A 19,108-nucleotide genomic window follows, 5' to 3' on the forward strand; every position below is an offset into this window, starting at 1 on the left:
AATGTTTTAAAGAATTACAGAGGCAAAATCACATGTAAAGTATCTGCACAGTGATGAAAAGTGCTGTTTTGATTGCGCTTTGTCATTGTGGGCCTTTGGCACTGATATTATAATCCAAGTCCACTGTCCCATTATCATGATCAAAATGATGTGGATCAGAAAAGAAACTCATGGATTGGAGAATAGACTTGTGGTTGCCAAGGGGAGGGGAGGGAGTGGGATGGACTTGCAATCTGGGGTTAATAGATGCAAACTATTGCATTTGGAATGGATAAGCAATGAGATCCTGCTGTATAGCACTGGGAACTATATCTAGTCACTTGTGATGGAGCATGATGGAGGATAACATGAGAAAAAGAATGTATATATGTATGTGTGACTGGGTCACTTTGCTGTACAGTAGAAAACTGACAGAACACTGTAAACCAACTATCATGGGGAAAAAAAAATCATTTTAAAAAATGATGTGGAAGCAGTCCGGCTTGGGCAGTGTAGAGTGGGTGGAAGAAGGTGATGACGAGGCAGCAGGAAGAAAGCTGGGAAGCGCGCAAGAGTGAGCCTTCACCGGTCAGTGCCGCTGCCGTTTGCTGTCCTTTTCATGTGACAGCACAGCCTCCCTCTCAGCCTTAGGTGACTTATGGGATTTGCTTCTCTCTGTGTCTCTCTCTCCTGCCTGCTTTCCTTCCCTCTGCCATCCAAGCACCAAGCTCCCTGAGTTGGGCTGTGTTTTACTTGGTAGACATTCAGCTTCATTTTGAATCAAATTAAATTATGTGGAAAATGTACCCTTTCAAAGACTAAATTATAGTTAAAAACCAATGTTTTATAGAAGAAAAAGAAATGATTGTTTCTGCTCTCTTTAGTTACGACAATCATTGATATCAGAAATTAGGATGCTCTTGGTAGCTCAATTGTTTTATTTTTTTGTTTTTAATACAAAAGAAAAGAATACTTAGCAGAATTTGAGGAAGTATTTTTTAGTTTAATTTTCAGATTTGAAGGGACAGAATAACCACCAAATCCCCCACATATTAAAGTGTAAACTGATGTCTGAGAAACTGACACATTCCATGGTTGTCTGGGTTTCCTAAATGACACATATTTATATGCACTAATATATTTTTTTTCTTTTTAGGGCTGCACATGTGGCATATGGAAATTCCCAGGCTAGGGGTCAAATTGGAGCTACGGCTGCTGGCCTACGCCACAGCCATGGCAGCACGGGATTCGAGCTGCATCTTTGACCTATACTACAGCTCACTGCAAAGCTGGATCCTCAACCCACTGAGCGAGACCAGGGATAGAACCCACATCCTCGTGGATACCAGTCAGATTTGTTTTTGCTGAGCCATGACGGGAACTCTGCACTAATATTTCTTTTAGAGGATTGCATACAGAATTGTTGGTGGTTATTGCTGAGGAAAGGGACTGAGGAAAGTGTCTGTGCTGGTTCTGGTGTTTTGAACTTCTGTTGGCTTTGTAGGAAGTGGGCATAAACCAGGAAGGAGGCTTGTACTTTCACTTTATCTTTTTGTGAGTTTTTGATGTTTCTTACCAAGCATGCTAACTTTCATTTATTTCAGGCCAACAGTGAATATATGGACGGAGGGGTGGGGCTGGGGAGGAATCTACTTTGAGCTATCTCAAAAAGAAGATCCACTGGTTTAAAAAAATAAAGAGGAATTAACACAACAAATTGAGGACAATTCCTGTTTAACATGAGTGACAGTAGTATAATTATTTCTTTAGTTAATATCTGCTTGCCCTATCAAGCTTTGTTTGAAAATCTCAGGAAATTAAGTTTTCCTAATAGCTGTGTTTTCCAAATGATTAAGGACTCATCTTTTTAAGCAGCAGAACTCAAATGTCTTGTCAAAAATATTTCCAAAAATATGCTATAGTCTTCTTTTTTTTTTTTTTTTTTTGGTCTTTCTAGTGGCACATTTGCGGCATGTGGAGGTTCCCAGGCTAGGGATCGAATCGGAGTTGTAGCCACTGGCCTACGCCACAGCAATGCCAGACCTGAGCCACGTCTGTGACCTACACCACAGGTCATGGCAATGCCAGATCCTAAACCCGCTGAGTGAGGCCAGGGATCGAACCTGTATCCTCATAGATGCTAGTCAGATTCGCTTCCGCCGAGCCACAATGGGAACTCCCAAAATACGTTACATTCTTAATCAGTGTATAGAATATAACTATTTCTTTATAACTCAACAGTTGTTATCACAACTTTTTTTTTCTTTATAACTTGACATTTGTTATCACAACCTGTGCTGCATTGCTTGTTCTACACTGGCCCCAAGAATGATGTGATTTGACCCTTTTCCAACACTTTCTTACTGGCTGTCAATCTTAATGGCTTGACAAAAATGAACTTTCTGAGTAGTTCTTCTTGCCCTTTCTAATGTAAGATTAGAATTTGGATTGGAGGAGTTCCCGTTGTGGCTCAGTGGTTCACAATTCCGACTAGGAACCATGAGGTTGCGGGTTCGATCCTTGGCCTTGCTCAGTGGGTTAAGGATCCTGCATTGCCGTCAGCTGTGGTGTAGGTCACAGGTGTAGTGTAGGTCGAAGGATCCCACGTGGCTGTGGCTGTGGTGTAGGCTGGCGGCTACAGCTCTGATTAGACGCCTAGCCTGGGAACCTCCATATGCCGTAGGTTCTGCCCTAAAAAAAAAAAAAAAAAAAAAAAAAATAATAATAATAATAATTTGGATTGGAAGGTTTCTGGGATGGTGTATGAGGTAGGAAAGGGGAAGGAGGTTCTGTGAGGACTGTTCTTTGAAGTAAAATGCTCAGGCTTCATTGGTTTCCTTAACAAATCCTCACTGAGGCTCATGTGCTGGGTTCCAGTTCTTCTCTGCTCTCTTAGTTGTCAGGCGAATAGGGCTTCAGTGTGTGGACCTGGACATCTCTTGGCTTCTGGGAAGCTTTTCCTGGGTTATTTCCTGGTTCTTAGCTATATTCTAGGTTGTTGATCTAGAGAATTCCAGAGGTGGCAATATACATGAAAACTTCCAGTTTAAAACAAAAAATTTCTGCAGGATTTGTTGAGATGAAAGCTACCCATAGACACTTGGGTAGCTTTGTGATATGAATATAAAAACTAACACTTAGAGAAAGGTGTACCTCCTAAAGTAGCAATGAAGCAAGTTATGCTTTTCAAACCTTTTTAGTACCATTTTTATCCACTAGGTGGAAACAATTACAGTATGGCTTATATTGAAACTAAGGTTTTTATAGCTCAGTAAATATGCCTTAAGGATGAAATAAAAGAATTTAACCATGGATTAGCTTCTGTGTAGAAAAGAAATGAACATTAAAAGATATTTGGGAAAAGAGGGATACTTGCATAATCAGTCAGATTTCAGAATGCGTGCACGTGCTATTCACTCCACCAGGCTTTTTGTGAGTTCCATCTCCTTTAGCAGTTAATATGATGTTTTCTGTCCACAGGTTCTGCCTTTCAGCTAAGTGTTCAGATCCTTGAGCAGTGACTAGGGTCCAGTGAGCCACAGGGAAGGCCCAAACAACGAGGGACCCCTGTGAGCCCAGCAAGTGGTAGGACGCTGGAAAGACAGGCACTGGGCACTGGGGACATTATACTTCGAATTCCGGGCACCAGCCACTTGGTTGGGATTCAAGGTTAGGCTCTTATCCTGGTGGATACACAGCAGGTGGACATGGAGAGCAGGAGGCAACTGGACTGGGAAACAGAGAAGGGCTTGTTCCTACAGAATAATAGAACTCCACTGGGGCCGGCATCAGAGATGACTAGGTGTTATATTGTGAAGCGGTGGGTCTCCAGTTCAGGCAAGATGTCCGGTTGTCATTAGATAGCCTGGTGGAGTGATGGGCATGTGTTCTGAAATCAGACCTGCACATTGACTCCCCTTTCCCCACTAACCAGCTTACCTTGTGTAAATTACCCAGCTGCTATGCGCCATTCTTAGATGCATTAGAATGATGCCCAGCAGAGGCACCAAAATTATTTCTTATGCTTAGAAAACCAACCTCATAAAATGACTTACATGTCTGGTGCAATAGCCCTCAAATTACAGTGTTAGTAGGAGCTCCAAGAGAAGGTGGGAGTTGGAGCAGGGGAGGAGGAAGAGTTTCAGAGGTCAGTATGGTTGGAAAAGCTGGGCCACACGAAGTTATTTGGATCTTACACGTAAGACTTCTCAGAATCTTTCATACGCTCAAGGCAGCCCAATGCAGTAGTTAAAAGTGCAGACTCTGGACCTGGCCATTCTGGCTGTGTGCCTTGGGCAAGTTGCTTGACCCCACTTTCCTCTTCTGGAAAAGAGGGAAGACGATATACCGTATCCTTTGGGGAAGGTAGTCACAAAGATCCAATGAGTTAGTAATACATTTGGTTAGAACACTGCCTGGTACATTATAAGCATGATATGCTAGCTATTATTATTCCAGACAGAATGAATTTTAGAGAAGCTTTCAAGAATAAATTATTGACTGCTCTTGTGATGCTAGCTTACCACTTGTCCTACATAAAATTCCCTCTTGCTCACACAAGAAGATTGATTAATAAACAGATACCCCTTAAAATCACCGTCCTTTTAAAAAAAGAGAATAAGCAACAGGACCTCAGACAGCCATTTTGCCTCTATAGCAAAATCCAAATCTCAAATATAAGAGATTTGTTCTAATATTCTATTAGGTGAAGATTGAACATTTCTTTCAGAAAAACTTTACCTTTTAGAAATTATTTTCTGTTTAATGGACAAATTAGGATAACTCATTTCACACAAGCATATACTACAAAAAAGTTTCCATATCAAAACACAGGAACAAGTACTGGATGAAATTAGGTGGCAGAAAAAAAAGAACAAAAGCTAAGAATTAAACTAATCTCACAGCCTAAAAAATTATTCTTGTCACACATGGAAAGATTGTAAGACATTTTTGTTATAGATCTTAATGTTATACCTGAGAGGCTGGATTGGAATTATAAAACTTTTGAGCTGTAAGACATCAGAGAAATCTTATTTTGCAGTTGAGGAAACTGCATCCCACAGAGAGGCTGATTTGCCTGAGGTCACTAGCTGGTCTTGGAGAGACAGGCCCAGAAGGTATATGTTCCAGAGTCTTGTCCAGCGACCTGTGGCAGGTCTGATGTCATTCATGCAACCCCAGCAGAGCTAAGGCCCGGCCACCAGGAAGTACAGTGGTGAATGCCCCTGGCACGGTTCTTCATCCAAGGATACTGAGTTTTTTGCAAAACTCAGTCACCCTCTTACACTGAATTTGTTTAGAGCACAGTTCAGTGTTGCAGGTTGCAGCAGACCTTGACCTGGGCTCTGCTGCCTGACTCCCACTCCCAGAGACTTGTTTAATTTGGCATCAGGAGTTTTAAAAGCTGTAGACCCCCCTCCAGGGCATCAGCTTTCCCCAAGGAGAGAAAATTATGAATCACAGATCAACTCCATTCTAAACTCCCTTGTGCTGGAGTCAAGAACTTTGAAGGACCAGTGTGGGGTATAAAACCGTCAGTCATTGTGCACTTTGTGACAGGCTCTTGTTGAGAGGAGGGGTTGTCAGACTGGCTTGGGGGTGAGGAGTGCGGATGTGGGCAAGTTGGTCACTCAGTACTTGTGAGCACCTATTCTGTAGGAGGCCCTGGATACTTAGAGAGGACAAGGCCTAGCTGCCCTCACAAGGCTTGCGGCTGGGCTGGCTGGAGACCACAGGGAATAGCTGACAGGGTGTATTTTCTTTCTTCTTCTTTTTTTTTTTTTGCTTTTTAGGGCCGAACCCTCGACATACAGAAGTTCCCAGGCTAGGGCTAGAATCGGAGCTACAGCTGTCGGCCTATACCACAGCTGTAGTAACACAGGATCCAAGCAGCATCTGTGACCTACACAGCTCACAACGATGCCGGATCCCCAACCCACTGAGTGAGGCCAGGGATCAAACCCGCAACCTTGTGGATACTAGTCAGATTCGCTTCCACTTCGCCACAATGGGAACTCTGGGTGTATTTTATTGCAACCCAGAGTTCTCTGATTGAGACATGTATGCGAAGGCGCTGTGCAGAACAGTGCACACTGATCAGCATTCAGTCCCCACTCAGCTGCTCAGGTGTGGGCAGATGCCAAGTCCATTACAGTCCATGCAGTGGTGGTAGCAGCTGCTCTTGGAGGAGCAGCCCAGAGATGGACAGTTGAAGGATGCAAACACTCTAAACCACTTGTGTTTTCAAAGCCTTTGGCTCACACTTCCTTGGAACAATGAGTTGAAATGGGAAATGGATAAGCTGGCGCTGCGCTCACTCCTCTATCTCAGGTAATGCTTCACCCTACACAGCAAGCCGAGTAGTCTCCCTTTCTGCCCTGCCTGCCGCCATTTTCACAAACTTTACTGAAAAGGAGCTCATTTTTCACCCAGTCTTGGGGACCTGACTTTATCTTCCACAATCCCCCTCTTTGGACATTCCTGTCTCTGATGTGCTCACATACCAGACATCCATGAGATGTCACAATGGCTGGCCTTCCTGTTAGGCTCTGACCTGAGGCTTGGATGCCTGCTCCTTCCTTTTATGTTTGCAAACTTCCTTTCAAGTTTGCAAATTAGCTTCCTTTGGACTTGGAACACTCTAGTAAGTCAGGGATTGTGTCCAGGAAATCCTAAACACTCGGACTTCAGACAGGCCTGGATAGTTGATAGCCAAGTAAATGACTGTGGCTAGTATGTGTGTGTACAGTGTTTATAAAGCACCCATGAATTTAGGCTTATTGAAACTCACAAATCCAGTCAGGTAGGAATTAATCCCACTTTATGGAGGAAAAACTGAGATTTGGACAAATTATGCCCAAAGTCATAGAGCTACTAAGGGACAGAGCTGGACCTCAAACCTAGGTTGTTTGGTTCCAAATCCATTTCACTTTACTTTCTGCTTATGATCAATGTTATTAATTAACTCTTTTTCTGACCCTCCTTTGGGTTTTCAAGTAGGCAAGCATAATCTTTTCCTACCAAAAAAAGGGCACTGAACCACACTGATTTGTTACCAACTAAGTTATTCCCATGTTCCAAGCAAAATGCCATACATTTTTGAAGAATATTAAAAGTTATCATTTATGGAGTTCATTTTAGATGTCAGGCCCTGTCATAATTCCTTTGCACGCATTATTCCATTAATCCTCAGACTAGCTCTCTAAGATCTTCTCATTTTGCAGATGAGGAAACTGAGGCTCATTGAGGTCAAATAGCTAAAGAGTTGCAGAGGTGAGATTCAAGCCTGGCCCTTGACAAGAGTCATGGGCTTCCTGCATTCTTCTCTCCCACCCTTGCTCCAGCTTTGGGCCCCAGCCCTCCCCTCTAAGGGGAGATAGGCACCTAGGCCCAGTAGGGGCTGTCCTAGGAGGCTGGTACCATCCCTCTCTCTGAGTGCTCCAATGGGGATTCCCCAGGGTCCATGAGGAAAGGAAGAGATGGACTTGCAAATGGTGTTGCTCACTATACAACCGCAGGGAGCTTTGAGAGGAGGCCCCCGTCAGGAGTCTACGTCGGTCGTCTGGCACAGCATGCCACGAGGAACTTTGCTCATTAGAGCTACAGTGTGATCATCAGCTCATCCCTATAAGACAAAGGCTCTGTTTGTAATTTTTGCCTTTATCAGATTCTGAGGGATCTGTGTTCTTGCCCTCCCTGCACTTCCCCTCCTCTCAACTTCACTATGTTTGTAGGAGCCAAGAAACCCATTAGTCCTCTCTAAAGGGGACAGGTTGTTATAACCACATGAAAATGGGTGGTCTTGATCCCTCACTCAGGACTTGATCACCAAGATGACATATTTGTAAGGAAATCTTAGTTGATTGGTCTCCAGCAACCCCTTCTCCTGCAACTGGTCATCTCAACTAGGCAGGAGGTCTGAAGTGGTTTCTCAGAGGATAGGTTCCAACCTTTGTCCATTTTCCATCACAGGCCTATCAGCAGGGAAATCAGCGGCTGACTCTTGAGTCTGACAGGGACATTTTTTATTGAATGATGATAACTTGAAGTGAACTGGTTCCCATGAGCAGGTCTTATTATGGTCCAAATCCTACCCGTAGCGATTTCTAAGCAAGAAGATCAGCACAGCAACAATTAGGCCAATCACAAATAAATCCCAGTATGGTCCAAGGGTGTTGTCCAGTTTCATCCATTTCCATCTCATTGTAAACTGTTGGCAAGGGACAATCTGTCAAAAATAAATCCGGGCCTCCCACTTCATTCAGAGCCATCATCTCCCTCCATCTCACCACCCAGGAGTTGCTCATTGGATTTGCGACTTACTTGCAAAAAACTTACATTAAAAAACAGGATATCTCGGAGCAAATGCACGGTTTCCAGTTTCATGAGGGCAAAGAACACAGGTATGTGAGCATCTGGACTTGTTTGAGCAGCCATATCATATAACCTCCTGGCCAGGTGAATGTCCTAGAAATAGAACAGCCCACGCTCATTAGGTGCAGATTCTTTAGGAATAATTAAATATCTTCGGTAGGTTGAACGCTCTTCCCTCCTCCCCCAGGATGTTCACACCCTAATCCTTAGAACCTGTTAATATGTTATGTTACAATGGCAAATTTTGCAAATGTAATTAAAGTTCCAAACCTTAAGACAAGGAGATGGTCCTGGATGACCTGGTGGACTCAGTGTAACCACATGGACTCTTGAACACTGAGTTTTCTCATAGAGCACAAGAGAAAGGCAGAGAGATGGGACAGAGGAGAAGTCAGAGATTTCAGGCATGGGAAGGACTCAACTTGCTGGTGCTGGAGGGGCCACATGGACAGGAGAAGGGATGTGAACAGCCAGCAAGCAAATGGGACCTTCAGTCCTATGAGCACAAGCAACTGAATTTCGGCAACAACCTGAATGAGCTTGAAAGCAGATTCTTCCCAGAACTCCCAGAAAGAAACACAGCCTTGATTTCAGCCTGTGAGACCCTACGCAGAGGAACAGGTCAAGCTCACCTAGATTTATCACCCGCAGAAACTGTGAGATAAATGTGTGTTGTTATAAGGCACTGAATTTGTGGTAAATTTTTTTTTTTTTTTTTTTTGCCTAGGGGTCTAATCGGAGCTACAGCTGCCAGCCTATGCCACAGTCATAGCCACATCACATTCAAGCCGTGTCTGAAACCTACACCACAGCTCATGGCAACGCCAGATCCTTAACCCACTGAGCGAGGCCAGGTATTGAACCTGCAACCTCATGGTTTCTAGGTGGATTCGTTTCTGTTGTGCCACGACAGGAGCTCCAATTTGTGGTAATTTGTTAGAGCAGCCACAGAAAACCAATACAGTCTCCAAAACAGCTTCTTGGATATCACTGGACCAGATTTTAGGTATGATTCCAGTTAAAGGGGCAGGAGAACAGACACTAACAGTACAGTTCCCAAAGCAAGTAGCAATACAGATAGGGACAAGCATTTAAAATTCCTACTTTTCTTCATAGTACGTATCATGCCTGAAGTTATGGAATTTGTTTATTCATTGCCTGTTTTCAGATCCTTGAAGACTAGGGCTTGCACTGCCTGTTTACTCTGGAATTTCCAGTGCTTAAGAATTGCTGAGTGTATGTTAAGTCTTTGATGATACTTACAAAATGAGTGAATAGGAGTTCCCGTTGTGGCTCAGTGGGAAATGAATCTGACTAGGAACCATGAGGTTGCAGGTTCGATACCTGGCCTCCACTCAGTGGGTTAAGGATCGGTGTTGCCATGAGCTGTGGTGTAGTCAGCAGATGTGGCTAAGATCCCAAGTTGCTGTGGCTGTAGCTGCAGTGTAGGCTGGCAGCTATAGCTCCGATTAGACCCCTAGCCTGGGAACTTCCATATGCCCTAAAAATAAAAAAATAAAAATAAAATAAATAAAAAATAAAATGAGTAAATAAACTATTTTGGTTTACAGGCTGGAATTTTTTTTTCTTTCTCTGGTTGCACCTGCAGTATATGGAAGGGTCAAATTGGAGCTGCAGCTTTGGCCTATGCCACAGCCATGGCCTCACCAGATCTAAGGTGCATCCATGACCTATGCCTCAACTTTCAGCAGCAATGGCTCCTTAACCCACTGAGGGAGGCCAGGGATCAAATCCACATGTAGACCACATCAGGCCCTTAACCTGCGGAGCCACAACAAGAACTCCCTGAGGCTGGAATTTGATTCTATAAACGACACACTATATTTTTAGGAACTTTTTTCCCAATAGATTATGCCATGGTAGATTTAATTTTCACCTATTTATAGTTTGTATTCATTTGCTTTATATTTGCTTTGTTTTCCCAGAAAGAGTAACAACAAGGCTGAGTTGCTTTTAAAGTCTGAAGTGCCCTGGGCCAGTTCCAGAACTGTACTTTGCTTGGGTGCCTGTGGATTATTTTCAAAAAAAGAGGAAGAAGAGGGATTTTTCACAAATTGTGGTCATATCTGTCTGCCTTTCCTCTCCACTTCCCAGACCTCCATTACACAAGATTCTATAGTTGTGAATCCTTGAGATCCCTGCTAAACCCATTTCCTAGGTGGTGTCTTCTCTGCGCATTTCTTAATTTTTTCCAAAGCTCTGTGGACTGGTAAACTTATTTGTTTGAGAAAGAGAAATAATGCTTGCTTAAAATACTTAAAATCCAGGAGACTGTTCTGAACAACTCTTCCTGGCAACAGAGAAAATGAATGTTGTAAAATCTCTAATTTGTCTCTAATTCCAACAAATTCAGCGGGTGTTCATTTGAAGGCACCTGCAGAGTACAACAGTGGTGTCACCCCCCCGACCCCCCACGTGAAAGGCACGTTGACTTGAATGGGATGTTCAGGGAAAGGTAGCCTTTGGCAATATTTCAGGCACTCCATTCTTATTTGAAGCAAGCAATAGTTATTATTTCTTGAGGCACAAACATCACAATTCAGTCGCTTAGCTTATCATAAAAAATAGCAGAGAAGTACTGTTCAAGGTGGGATGAGCTCTTTCCTGGCTAAGGCGGCCTCACGATACGCAGTGCACATGGGGTGGGATGGGAAAGTCTGTCTTTAAAATTCCCGGAGAAAGAAACTCCTGAACCCTTCTGGATAATTAGGGCAACCTATATAAAAGAAAATTTTATTACTAGACTCTAGAAGAGACTCTTGTTCTTGTTCCTAGTTAAAAAAAAAAAAAAACAAAAAACCACCAAATAGTTGACACAAAAAAATTTCCCTTTGATAAATAGTGCTTCGATGATGGCTAGCGTTCATTAAATAAGTCCATGGCACACCTACTCCATTTACATTTAACTTTTTTGTGGCACATTTGAGCTTACTTTGCTTTAAATTCAATGATTTAGGAGATTATGTAAGCCTATCTACAGACTGTTAAATGTTCCTAACCAAAATGTCAGGTGCGCCAAAGTACTGCCCAGTGTTCACATGTGCAAAAGCTGCTTGTAACGCAAAGATCCAGAATTCTCCAGGAATAAAGTATATGGTTTATGAAAACTGCTCAATTACATGATGCAGGAGTTTTCCAGCCCTGAATCTTTGGGTGTCATCAAAAATTTCTTATACTGGGACAGAAGTGGTTTTTTTAAATAATTCATTCTTGTCTTCTTATTATAAGTATATATAAATTAGAGAAAACTTTGAAACTATAGAGGTGAAAAAATAAGGAAAAAAAAACACCTACAATCTCACTGTACAGCGGTAACTACTATTTCATATACATCCTTCCAGCATTCCAGCATTTATATATATATTCATATGTACATACTTTTAATTTAGGAATTTTTCACTCTGCATGACATTTTATCTACTGTTTTCTTAAGCTAACAATATACCATGTCCTAAGATATTCCTTTGGTCTATAATATTTTTATTTTTAATGGTTGCACAGTATTTAATAATAATGGCTAATAGTTATTAAATATTTATTGTGTGACAGTCGCCACTGTTGTTTATTTAAAACTCATGACAATTCTATAGAGCAGATAATATCTGTTTTAAAGATGAAGAAACTGAGGCACAGAGAAGTTAAGTCACTTACCCAAATTCATATGTCTTGTTAAGTGGCAGAACTGAGATTCCCAGATAGTCTGCTTCTAGCCTGCTCACTCAGCCACTAGGCCATAAAATCCTACGTGTGGTGGAATAGTATACTACCACACAATAGTTTATATACCTGTCCTCTATTTTGGAGTATTCTGGTTGTAGGGTTTTTTCTCTAACAAAGCTATACACACAAGGTTTTGGCACATTTCTGATTATTTCATTAGATAATAGATATTTATTTCAAGAAAGGTTATGAGCATTTCTAAAAGATGTATATTCTGTCCTGTTATACTTCTGAGAAGGCCATTTTAATCTCTAACTTTAACTTGGCCTTTCCAGAAAATAATTCTATTCTGGTATTTAAATCTTCAGCTCTAACACTCCATAGGTGGTCAGACCAGACAAATGAGAAATAAAAAATGCTTTGTGCCATAATTACTTTTACTTTTGACAGATTTATTTATAATTTATTCAGTACATGTGGTTTTGTCTTCCCTGCAGGATCCAAAAAATATGTTATCTAATGGCTCTAACTATATATATATTGAAAAATTCATTTCCAAAGGATAATTTCCTTTTACCTTTTGCGTTTTTTTGAATCTTTCATCTTAATTTAGATAGATTTTTAATCGTTATCTTGAAACATACATGTTCTCTTCCATTTTAAAAAGAGGATCAGAACAAAACAAAAACAAAAACATAACAAAAAACAACGAAAAAAATAAAGAGTATCATATGTTTCTTAAACTCTATGTTAACAAAAACATTTTTGAACAGGACCTCCAGTACCAATTCCTCTGCCTGGATTGTTTCCTCTTTAACAAGTTGATAGTGTTTCACTTGTGTGTGCATATATGCTGTCATTTCAGGCTTTCACTACAGCTATGGGCATGTCTCTTCCACAGTAGACTATGAAATCTTTGAAAGGTGTCTTCTTGTATCCTCAGACCTACACACAGTGCTTCTTGACACAAAACAAGGACTTGATAAATATATGAGTAAATAATGAAGAAAAGCAACCTACCACGGTAGATTAGAAGCATATATCTTTTAAGTCTAGGATTTCATTGAAGAGTTCACAGAGGAGATGCTATTGGAACTATTCTTTGAAAAATGGATTGGTCTTCAATGGGCAAAACTGAAGATCATTCCAGCATATGGGATGATGAGACCTAAGATCATGAGGGTGCAGTTCAAGATCTTGGGAGGAAAGGAAAAGTAGCTTAAAAGATAGTAAAAAAGAATGTATACGTGTATATGTAATTGGATCACCTTGCTGTACAGTAGAAAATTGACAGAACACTATAAACCAGCTATAATGGAAAAAATAAAAATCACTATAAAAAAAAGATATATAGGAAAAAAGTGGCATATCAGGTCATTATTATCAAGGTGGGTTAGGTCAAAGAGGGTTTTGAATGCCAGGGTAAGAAGTTTGGATTTCATTAGGCAATAGAAAACCAGTAAGATTCTTTTATTTTTGTGTTTGCTTACATTTGTGTGCAGGCATGTGTGTGCAAGTTTTGGGGGGAAGTAAGGTGGAGGGGCAACAGTATGTGAGTTGTACTTTATCAAGAATAACCTGATGGGGCTTTGTTAGCTATATTACGTGTTGACTAAAGTAATGCTAACATCTGCAGCAAATACTCCTCCACATTTCAGTGGTTTAATACATTCAGCGATACAGTGTGTATATTCCTGGTTGGCGGTAAATTTTGTTTATTCTGCCATCCCCTAGAGCCTTTGAGAGATTCTCCACCTACTTCTTAGCTGCCTTGGCCCAGAAATGACTCTCTTTCCTATTACTTCCATTTCTTTGGTGAGCACTAGTCAAACGGATGTGAAGGGAGCTGGGAAGTATAGTCTCTGACCAGGAGACTCATTCCAGCAACAAGTCCTTTCTGTGCACTGGGAATTACAAATCTTTGGTGGATAGAGCTTTCGTCACCAGAGTTCAAGGCAGAACACTAGGAATGGGAGACCTGAGAAGCCATTACAACAAGCCATCACAACAAGTAGAAATTCTGGTCTGACCCAGGATGAGAACAGAAGGAATGGGCAGAAGACGATGGCAACAGGTTTTTTTCATGGTGTAATTTCTGAAGTACTTCTGAACTAATTATAAATTGAGAAGGAGTTTCATAACAACCTGTGAGCTGAGCGCTTTTGTTTCTAAATCAGTTCAGGTCATCTCTCAGTTTCTCCTCAAGTATTATTTTGTGTCTCCAAAACAATGGTGTAGTCAGTCCTAGCCCACGGTTTAAGAAAGCTTAAGTCAGACATTGGGGAATGAGATGTTTCTCAGTGAAGCTGTTAGGATCATTCACCTACCTCACCCTAGTCCCTAAATCGGCTCCTAAAAACAGAGGAGAAAAATAACAACCCATACTTGTACACTGATTTTACCAAGAGTCAATATTTGCCTTACTCCCTTCTTCCAGAGGGCTTAGTTCCAGAGTTTACCAAAATCTTTTCTGATTCTCAGAGAAATCCTGGCAATGATGTTGGGCTCATCTTTCCTACTGGTTTGCATGAGTTTCAACTACTAAAGAGGATTGTGGAGAGCCTGGCTGAAGGAATCTGTAATTACTGGATGACTTGGGTGCTGTGAAAGCCTATTCTCCTAATTGCTTTGCTTTCATTAACCATCCCTGGAACAAGCTTTGGGCTTTTAATTATCAGCATATTCACTTTAAAAATTAGAAAAAGGTGCTATTTTCTCATTAATTTGACTATGAGATAGCAAGATGAAAAAACCTGGCCCCTGGGTACTCGGTTATTATTTTACTAATTGCTAAACAAAAGAAATTAATAAAGACAAAGAGCAATGGCCCCTCATTAACTAAATCTAAAATTCTCATGTCCAGGTCTTTCTCTCTCTCTCTTTCTTTCTCTTTTTAATGTAGAGACTTTCTGTAGGGAAAAATATACCTGTGACCAAGAGACTGATCAAAATGAACTACCCAAGATTTAACAAGAACCCTGATGGAAAAGAACAGAAATGTGCCTAGAGAGAAACTTCAAAGTGTTTTCCAAATGTATGAAATAGATGCCTCAGCAATTGCTATTTGACATGGAGAAGAAAGGGTCTAGGAGGGAGCCCAGCAGTGACTCCACAGAGGAAAACGGAAGCCCTGACAGGTGGGCCACCTGTTGGCAGGCATTGTCCAGGTGGTCGGCCCTGTGCTCTCCCCTCCCTGCTCCTGGGGTATCAAGGCTAAATGGCCTCACTGTGGTGAGGACCGGAGCTGTCCAGGGACCCAGTCCTTCTTGAATCAAAGGGGGGCAGAAGAGCAAATTTGATTTAACCCAAGGGGTGCAGTCACTTTTACCCTTTATATAGACAATACTCCTCTCACCAATATGGTTATGTTTTACATGGGAAATGATGAACAAATCTTTAATCCTACTGAAGCCTTACTTAGCAATCACTCAAATTCTCTTCTGATCTAAATAACAGTCCTTCCACACACTGCTTCACTACAAAGCCCTTTCACAAAGGCTTATTCGTTTTAGCCTCAAGGCCTGGGGCAGGACTTGTATCACTGTTCTGTTCCACAGAGGTGGATGATGGTGGAGCGGTCATGACTAAATAACATTCAAAAAACCATCCATTTCAGCTATTCGGTCCAGCCTCCCACCTCCTCCCCACCCCAATTTTATGAACACAGGAAGCTTGCACCCTCCAGGAATGGGAAAAAGAGACTGCTTTTGGATTTGAGATTCTTTTCACTGCTTAGTCTGCAGGGATGATGAAAAGTGATCAAAAGGAAGGCTCGGATCTCTGCTGCTGGGTTTTCAGCTCCTGAATAAGAAGCCCTTGCTGCAGTGTGCACACAAGCAATAGTCAGTTAGGAAATTCCCTACCAATACCAATAATTCTCAGTTACTAGCACAACTGGAAGGAAAAAGAGAGCGTAGGAAATTCAGTAATGCAGGGCCCACTCTCCACCAGAACATGGCGTCAGACAGGTCTGGGTTCAAATTCTGGCTCCACCCCCCAGTGGCTTTGCAAATTCAGCCCTACGACATCACCTCTCCACCCTGGGGTTTCCTGATGCACACAAGGAGGACAATGACAGGGTGCATCTCCTGGAGTGGCTGTGTGATTTAAATGACATGGTATACATAATACACCAACACCTGGCTATAATTATCACTATTGAGATTTAATACACCTTTCTCACCCTGTCAGACCTCAATGCCATCTTTTGCTTTAATTACACTTACTGTCTAAAGGATTTATCCAATATCACCTTGTGGTGTTAGCTCTTTTCTTAATGACTATGCCCTGTCTCCTCAAGTCAAGTGTAGTCTTTGAAGGATGGAGACCTATTTTCTTGGGCCTCTCTAGAGCACTCATCACTGTGTCATGTACACAGTTGGGTGTTCAACAGAAATTTCTGAATTAATGCCACCTTGTTATCGAGCTCTGAAGTCATTCCCACTTTTCCTTACTACTGAGAGCTTGAGAGTCAATGAAAATTTTAATGGAAAAAGGCCTGGAGGTGGAAGGGAGTGGGGGCAGGAAAACAACACTGAATTTATTATGAATCAAATTGGCCAAGACTGGGTTTATTCCACTCATTAGTTATGTCCTTGGGGGTCATGGAGAAAATAAATTCTACCCCATAGAGTTTATATTAGGCTACGTAGCATGTGTTGGCATGTGGGAGGGACTCAGCAAGTGTTCGGTCTTTTCCTTCTTTTCTCTACATTGATGACATCAATGAAATACAAAACATTTATAAGTTTTTCCTTCCTGTATAGCTGCCATTACTAGGTTTGCATTATTACCAGTATAATTACCTTTGCGATACCCAAACCATGTTCATACATATAGGCCAGATTGAACATGGCTTGTGCACTCTGGTATTTGTCAGCTGCGATGCTGTAATGTGTGGCTGCTGTTTGATAGTCTTTCTTAGTCCCGTAGCCATAGTAATGGTAATCTCCGATTTTCACTCTAGCGAATGCATTGCCTAATAGAAATATTAGAACAAGAAAAATATCTCAAATTATTCATGTGTAGTTCCCAGTAATTCAACCTAATGATACTCAATATAAAAAAAGAAGAAAAAAACCACTCATAATCCCAGAATCAAGATGAGATATGATTTAGGGATTTAAAACACAATGCTAACTGTCTTCACTGAGGGGTAACTCCCGTGGTATAGTACAAATATCCTTAATATTTTTATCTTTTTTTAATGGCCACACTCACAGTATATGGAAGTTCCTAGGCCATGGTGAATCCTAGCCGCAGCTGCAAGCTATGCCACAGCTGTGCCTATACTGGATACTTTACTGAACTGTCTGGGGCCAGGGATCAAACTCACATCACTGCAGCAACCCAAGCTGCTGCGGTTGGGCTCTTAACCCACTGCTCCACAGTGGGAACACTCAAATGTCCTTAAAGAATAAAAAAGTAGTAATTTTATCTTTTAAATTCATTTTTTGAAGGTAGGTCAACTCTTGGGAAACTGGATCCCACCCCTCCTTTTCTCAGACTTCACTCGTGAAACTCTACTCTCCTGCGTCACCAGTTTCTCCCCCTTTTCTGGTCCCATCAGTCACCCAAACACACTGTAGTATCATCTATGAACAAAAGCAAACCCTTTATCCCATTTCTTTATCCCATGGCATCTCCCTGTAACTTCTTCCCATTGCTCTCTCTCATGTCACACTCAGCCTTTTCAAAAGTGTCTTCTACAATGACTGCAAAGCTTCACCTCTCACATACTCTTTAACCCATTCCAGTCTGGCTTCTGCCTCCTTCTCCTTGGAATGGCTGCTTTCAAGGTGGTTGATGACTTCCATGCAACCAAATCCCTTGGCCACGTCCCTGTCCTATCTCACTGGACCTCTAAGCTGGACTGGACTCCCTGGAGCTATCTGCACAAGCACTTTCTTCTCTTGACTTCTCTCAGGCCTCTCCTTTTCTTCTATCTTTCCCTCCCTTCCTTCCCCCCTCCCTTCCTTCCTTTCTTTTGTCTTTTTAGGGCCGCACCTGTGGCATATGGAAGTCCCCAGCCTAAGGGTCAAACGGGAGCCACAACCACCAGCCTACGCCACAGCCAGCACTGCCAGATCAGAGCAGAGTCTATGATCAACACCACAGCTCGAGGCAATGCTGGATCCTTAACCCACTGAGCAAGGCCAGGGATCGAACCCTCATCCTCATTTCCATATTCTCACTGCAAATGTTGTTTCCCTCTCAGAGCCTTCTCTGACTACCTTGTTAGACTACACATCAGTAGTTATCCTTCCCATCTGCATGTTTTATTTCCTCACAGCAATATCACTGTTATGTATTTACTAGTTTATTCTCTCTCTCTCATGAGAGAGAACTTTGAGGCTCTTAATCATTGGCATTGTCCCAGAACTGGAATTACACTTGATAAATATTTATGGAATGAATGGATAGGCATTGTAGGGAACTTTAGGAAATGCTTTCCCCAGATGTTGTCTTTTATTATTTATTTATTTATTTATTTATTTTGTCTTTTGTCTTTTTAGGGCCGCACCCACGGCATATGGAGGTTCCCAGGCTAGGGGTTGAATCGGAGCTGTTGCTACTGGCCTATACCAGAGCCACAGCAACGTCAGATCTGAGCCGCATCTGCAAACTACACCACAGCTCATGGCAACACCGAAGCTTTAACCCACTGAGTGAGGCAAGGGATCGAACCACAACCTCATGGTTCCTAGTTGGATTCGTTTCCACTGCGCCACGATGGGAACTCTGCCATATGTTAAGTCTTTTAAAATCTTCATTTCCAACAAATACAAAAATATTCAGGAGTAAAAAAAAATTCATGTGACTTTTTAAGATATGGGTCTTCAGTCTTTTGAAGGCCATTTAGGGATGACCTCTAAGGGTCTCTTTGGGCTCCATGTTTTCATTCACTAGGACAATGTTGGTTGAAAAGATTAGGGACTGCTCATGTTGGCCATCTCCTTCAGCTGTTCAGCACAGTCTAGGCTTACTTGGAAAAGGAGAAGGTACCCCATGTAGTGTGGTCTGATGTGTATCATTAAGGGCTATAGGACTCCTGCCAAGTGTTTCTCCCCATTTG

At 41.9% G+C, this 19,108-nt stretch overlaps 1 protein-coding gene across 1 annotated transcript in view; it reads right to left on the reverse strand.

Annotated features, from left to right (window-relative positions):
• SEL1L2 (SEL1L2 ERAD E3 ligase adaptor subunit) overlaps nucleotides 5,946–19,108 on the reverse strand; it is a 100,009-nt gene continuing 86,846 nt past the window's right edge. The window contains exons 17-18 of the mRNA XM_021078250.1: nucleotides 8,317–8,445; nucleotides 5,946–8,188 (exon numbers count right to left, since the gene is read on the reverse strand). Coding sequence (XP_020933909.1) covers nucleotides 8,069–8,188; nucleotides 8,317–8,445 — 249 coding nt within the window. The 3' untranslated portion in view covers nucleotides 5,946–8,068. The remainder of the gene's footprint in view (nucleotides 8,189–8,316; nucleotides 8,446–19,108) is intronic.

Source organism: Sus scrofa, chromosome 17 (genome assembly GCF_000003025.6).
Source record: "Sus scrofa isolate TJ Tabasco breed Duroc chromosome 17, Sscrofa11.1, whole genome shotgun sequence".
Lineage (NCBI taxonomy): Eukaryota > Metazoa > Chordata > Mammalia > Artiodactyla > Suidae > Sus > Sus scrofa.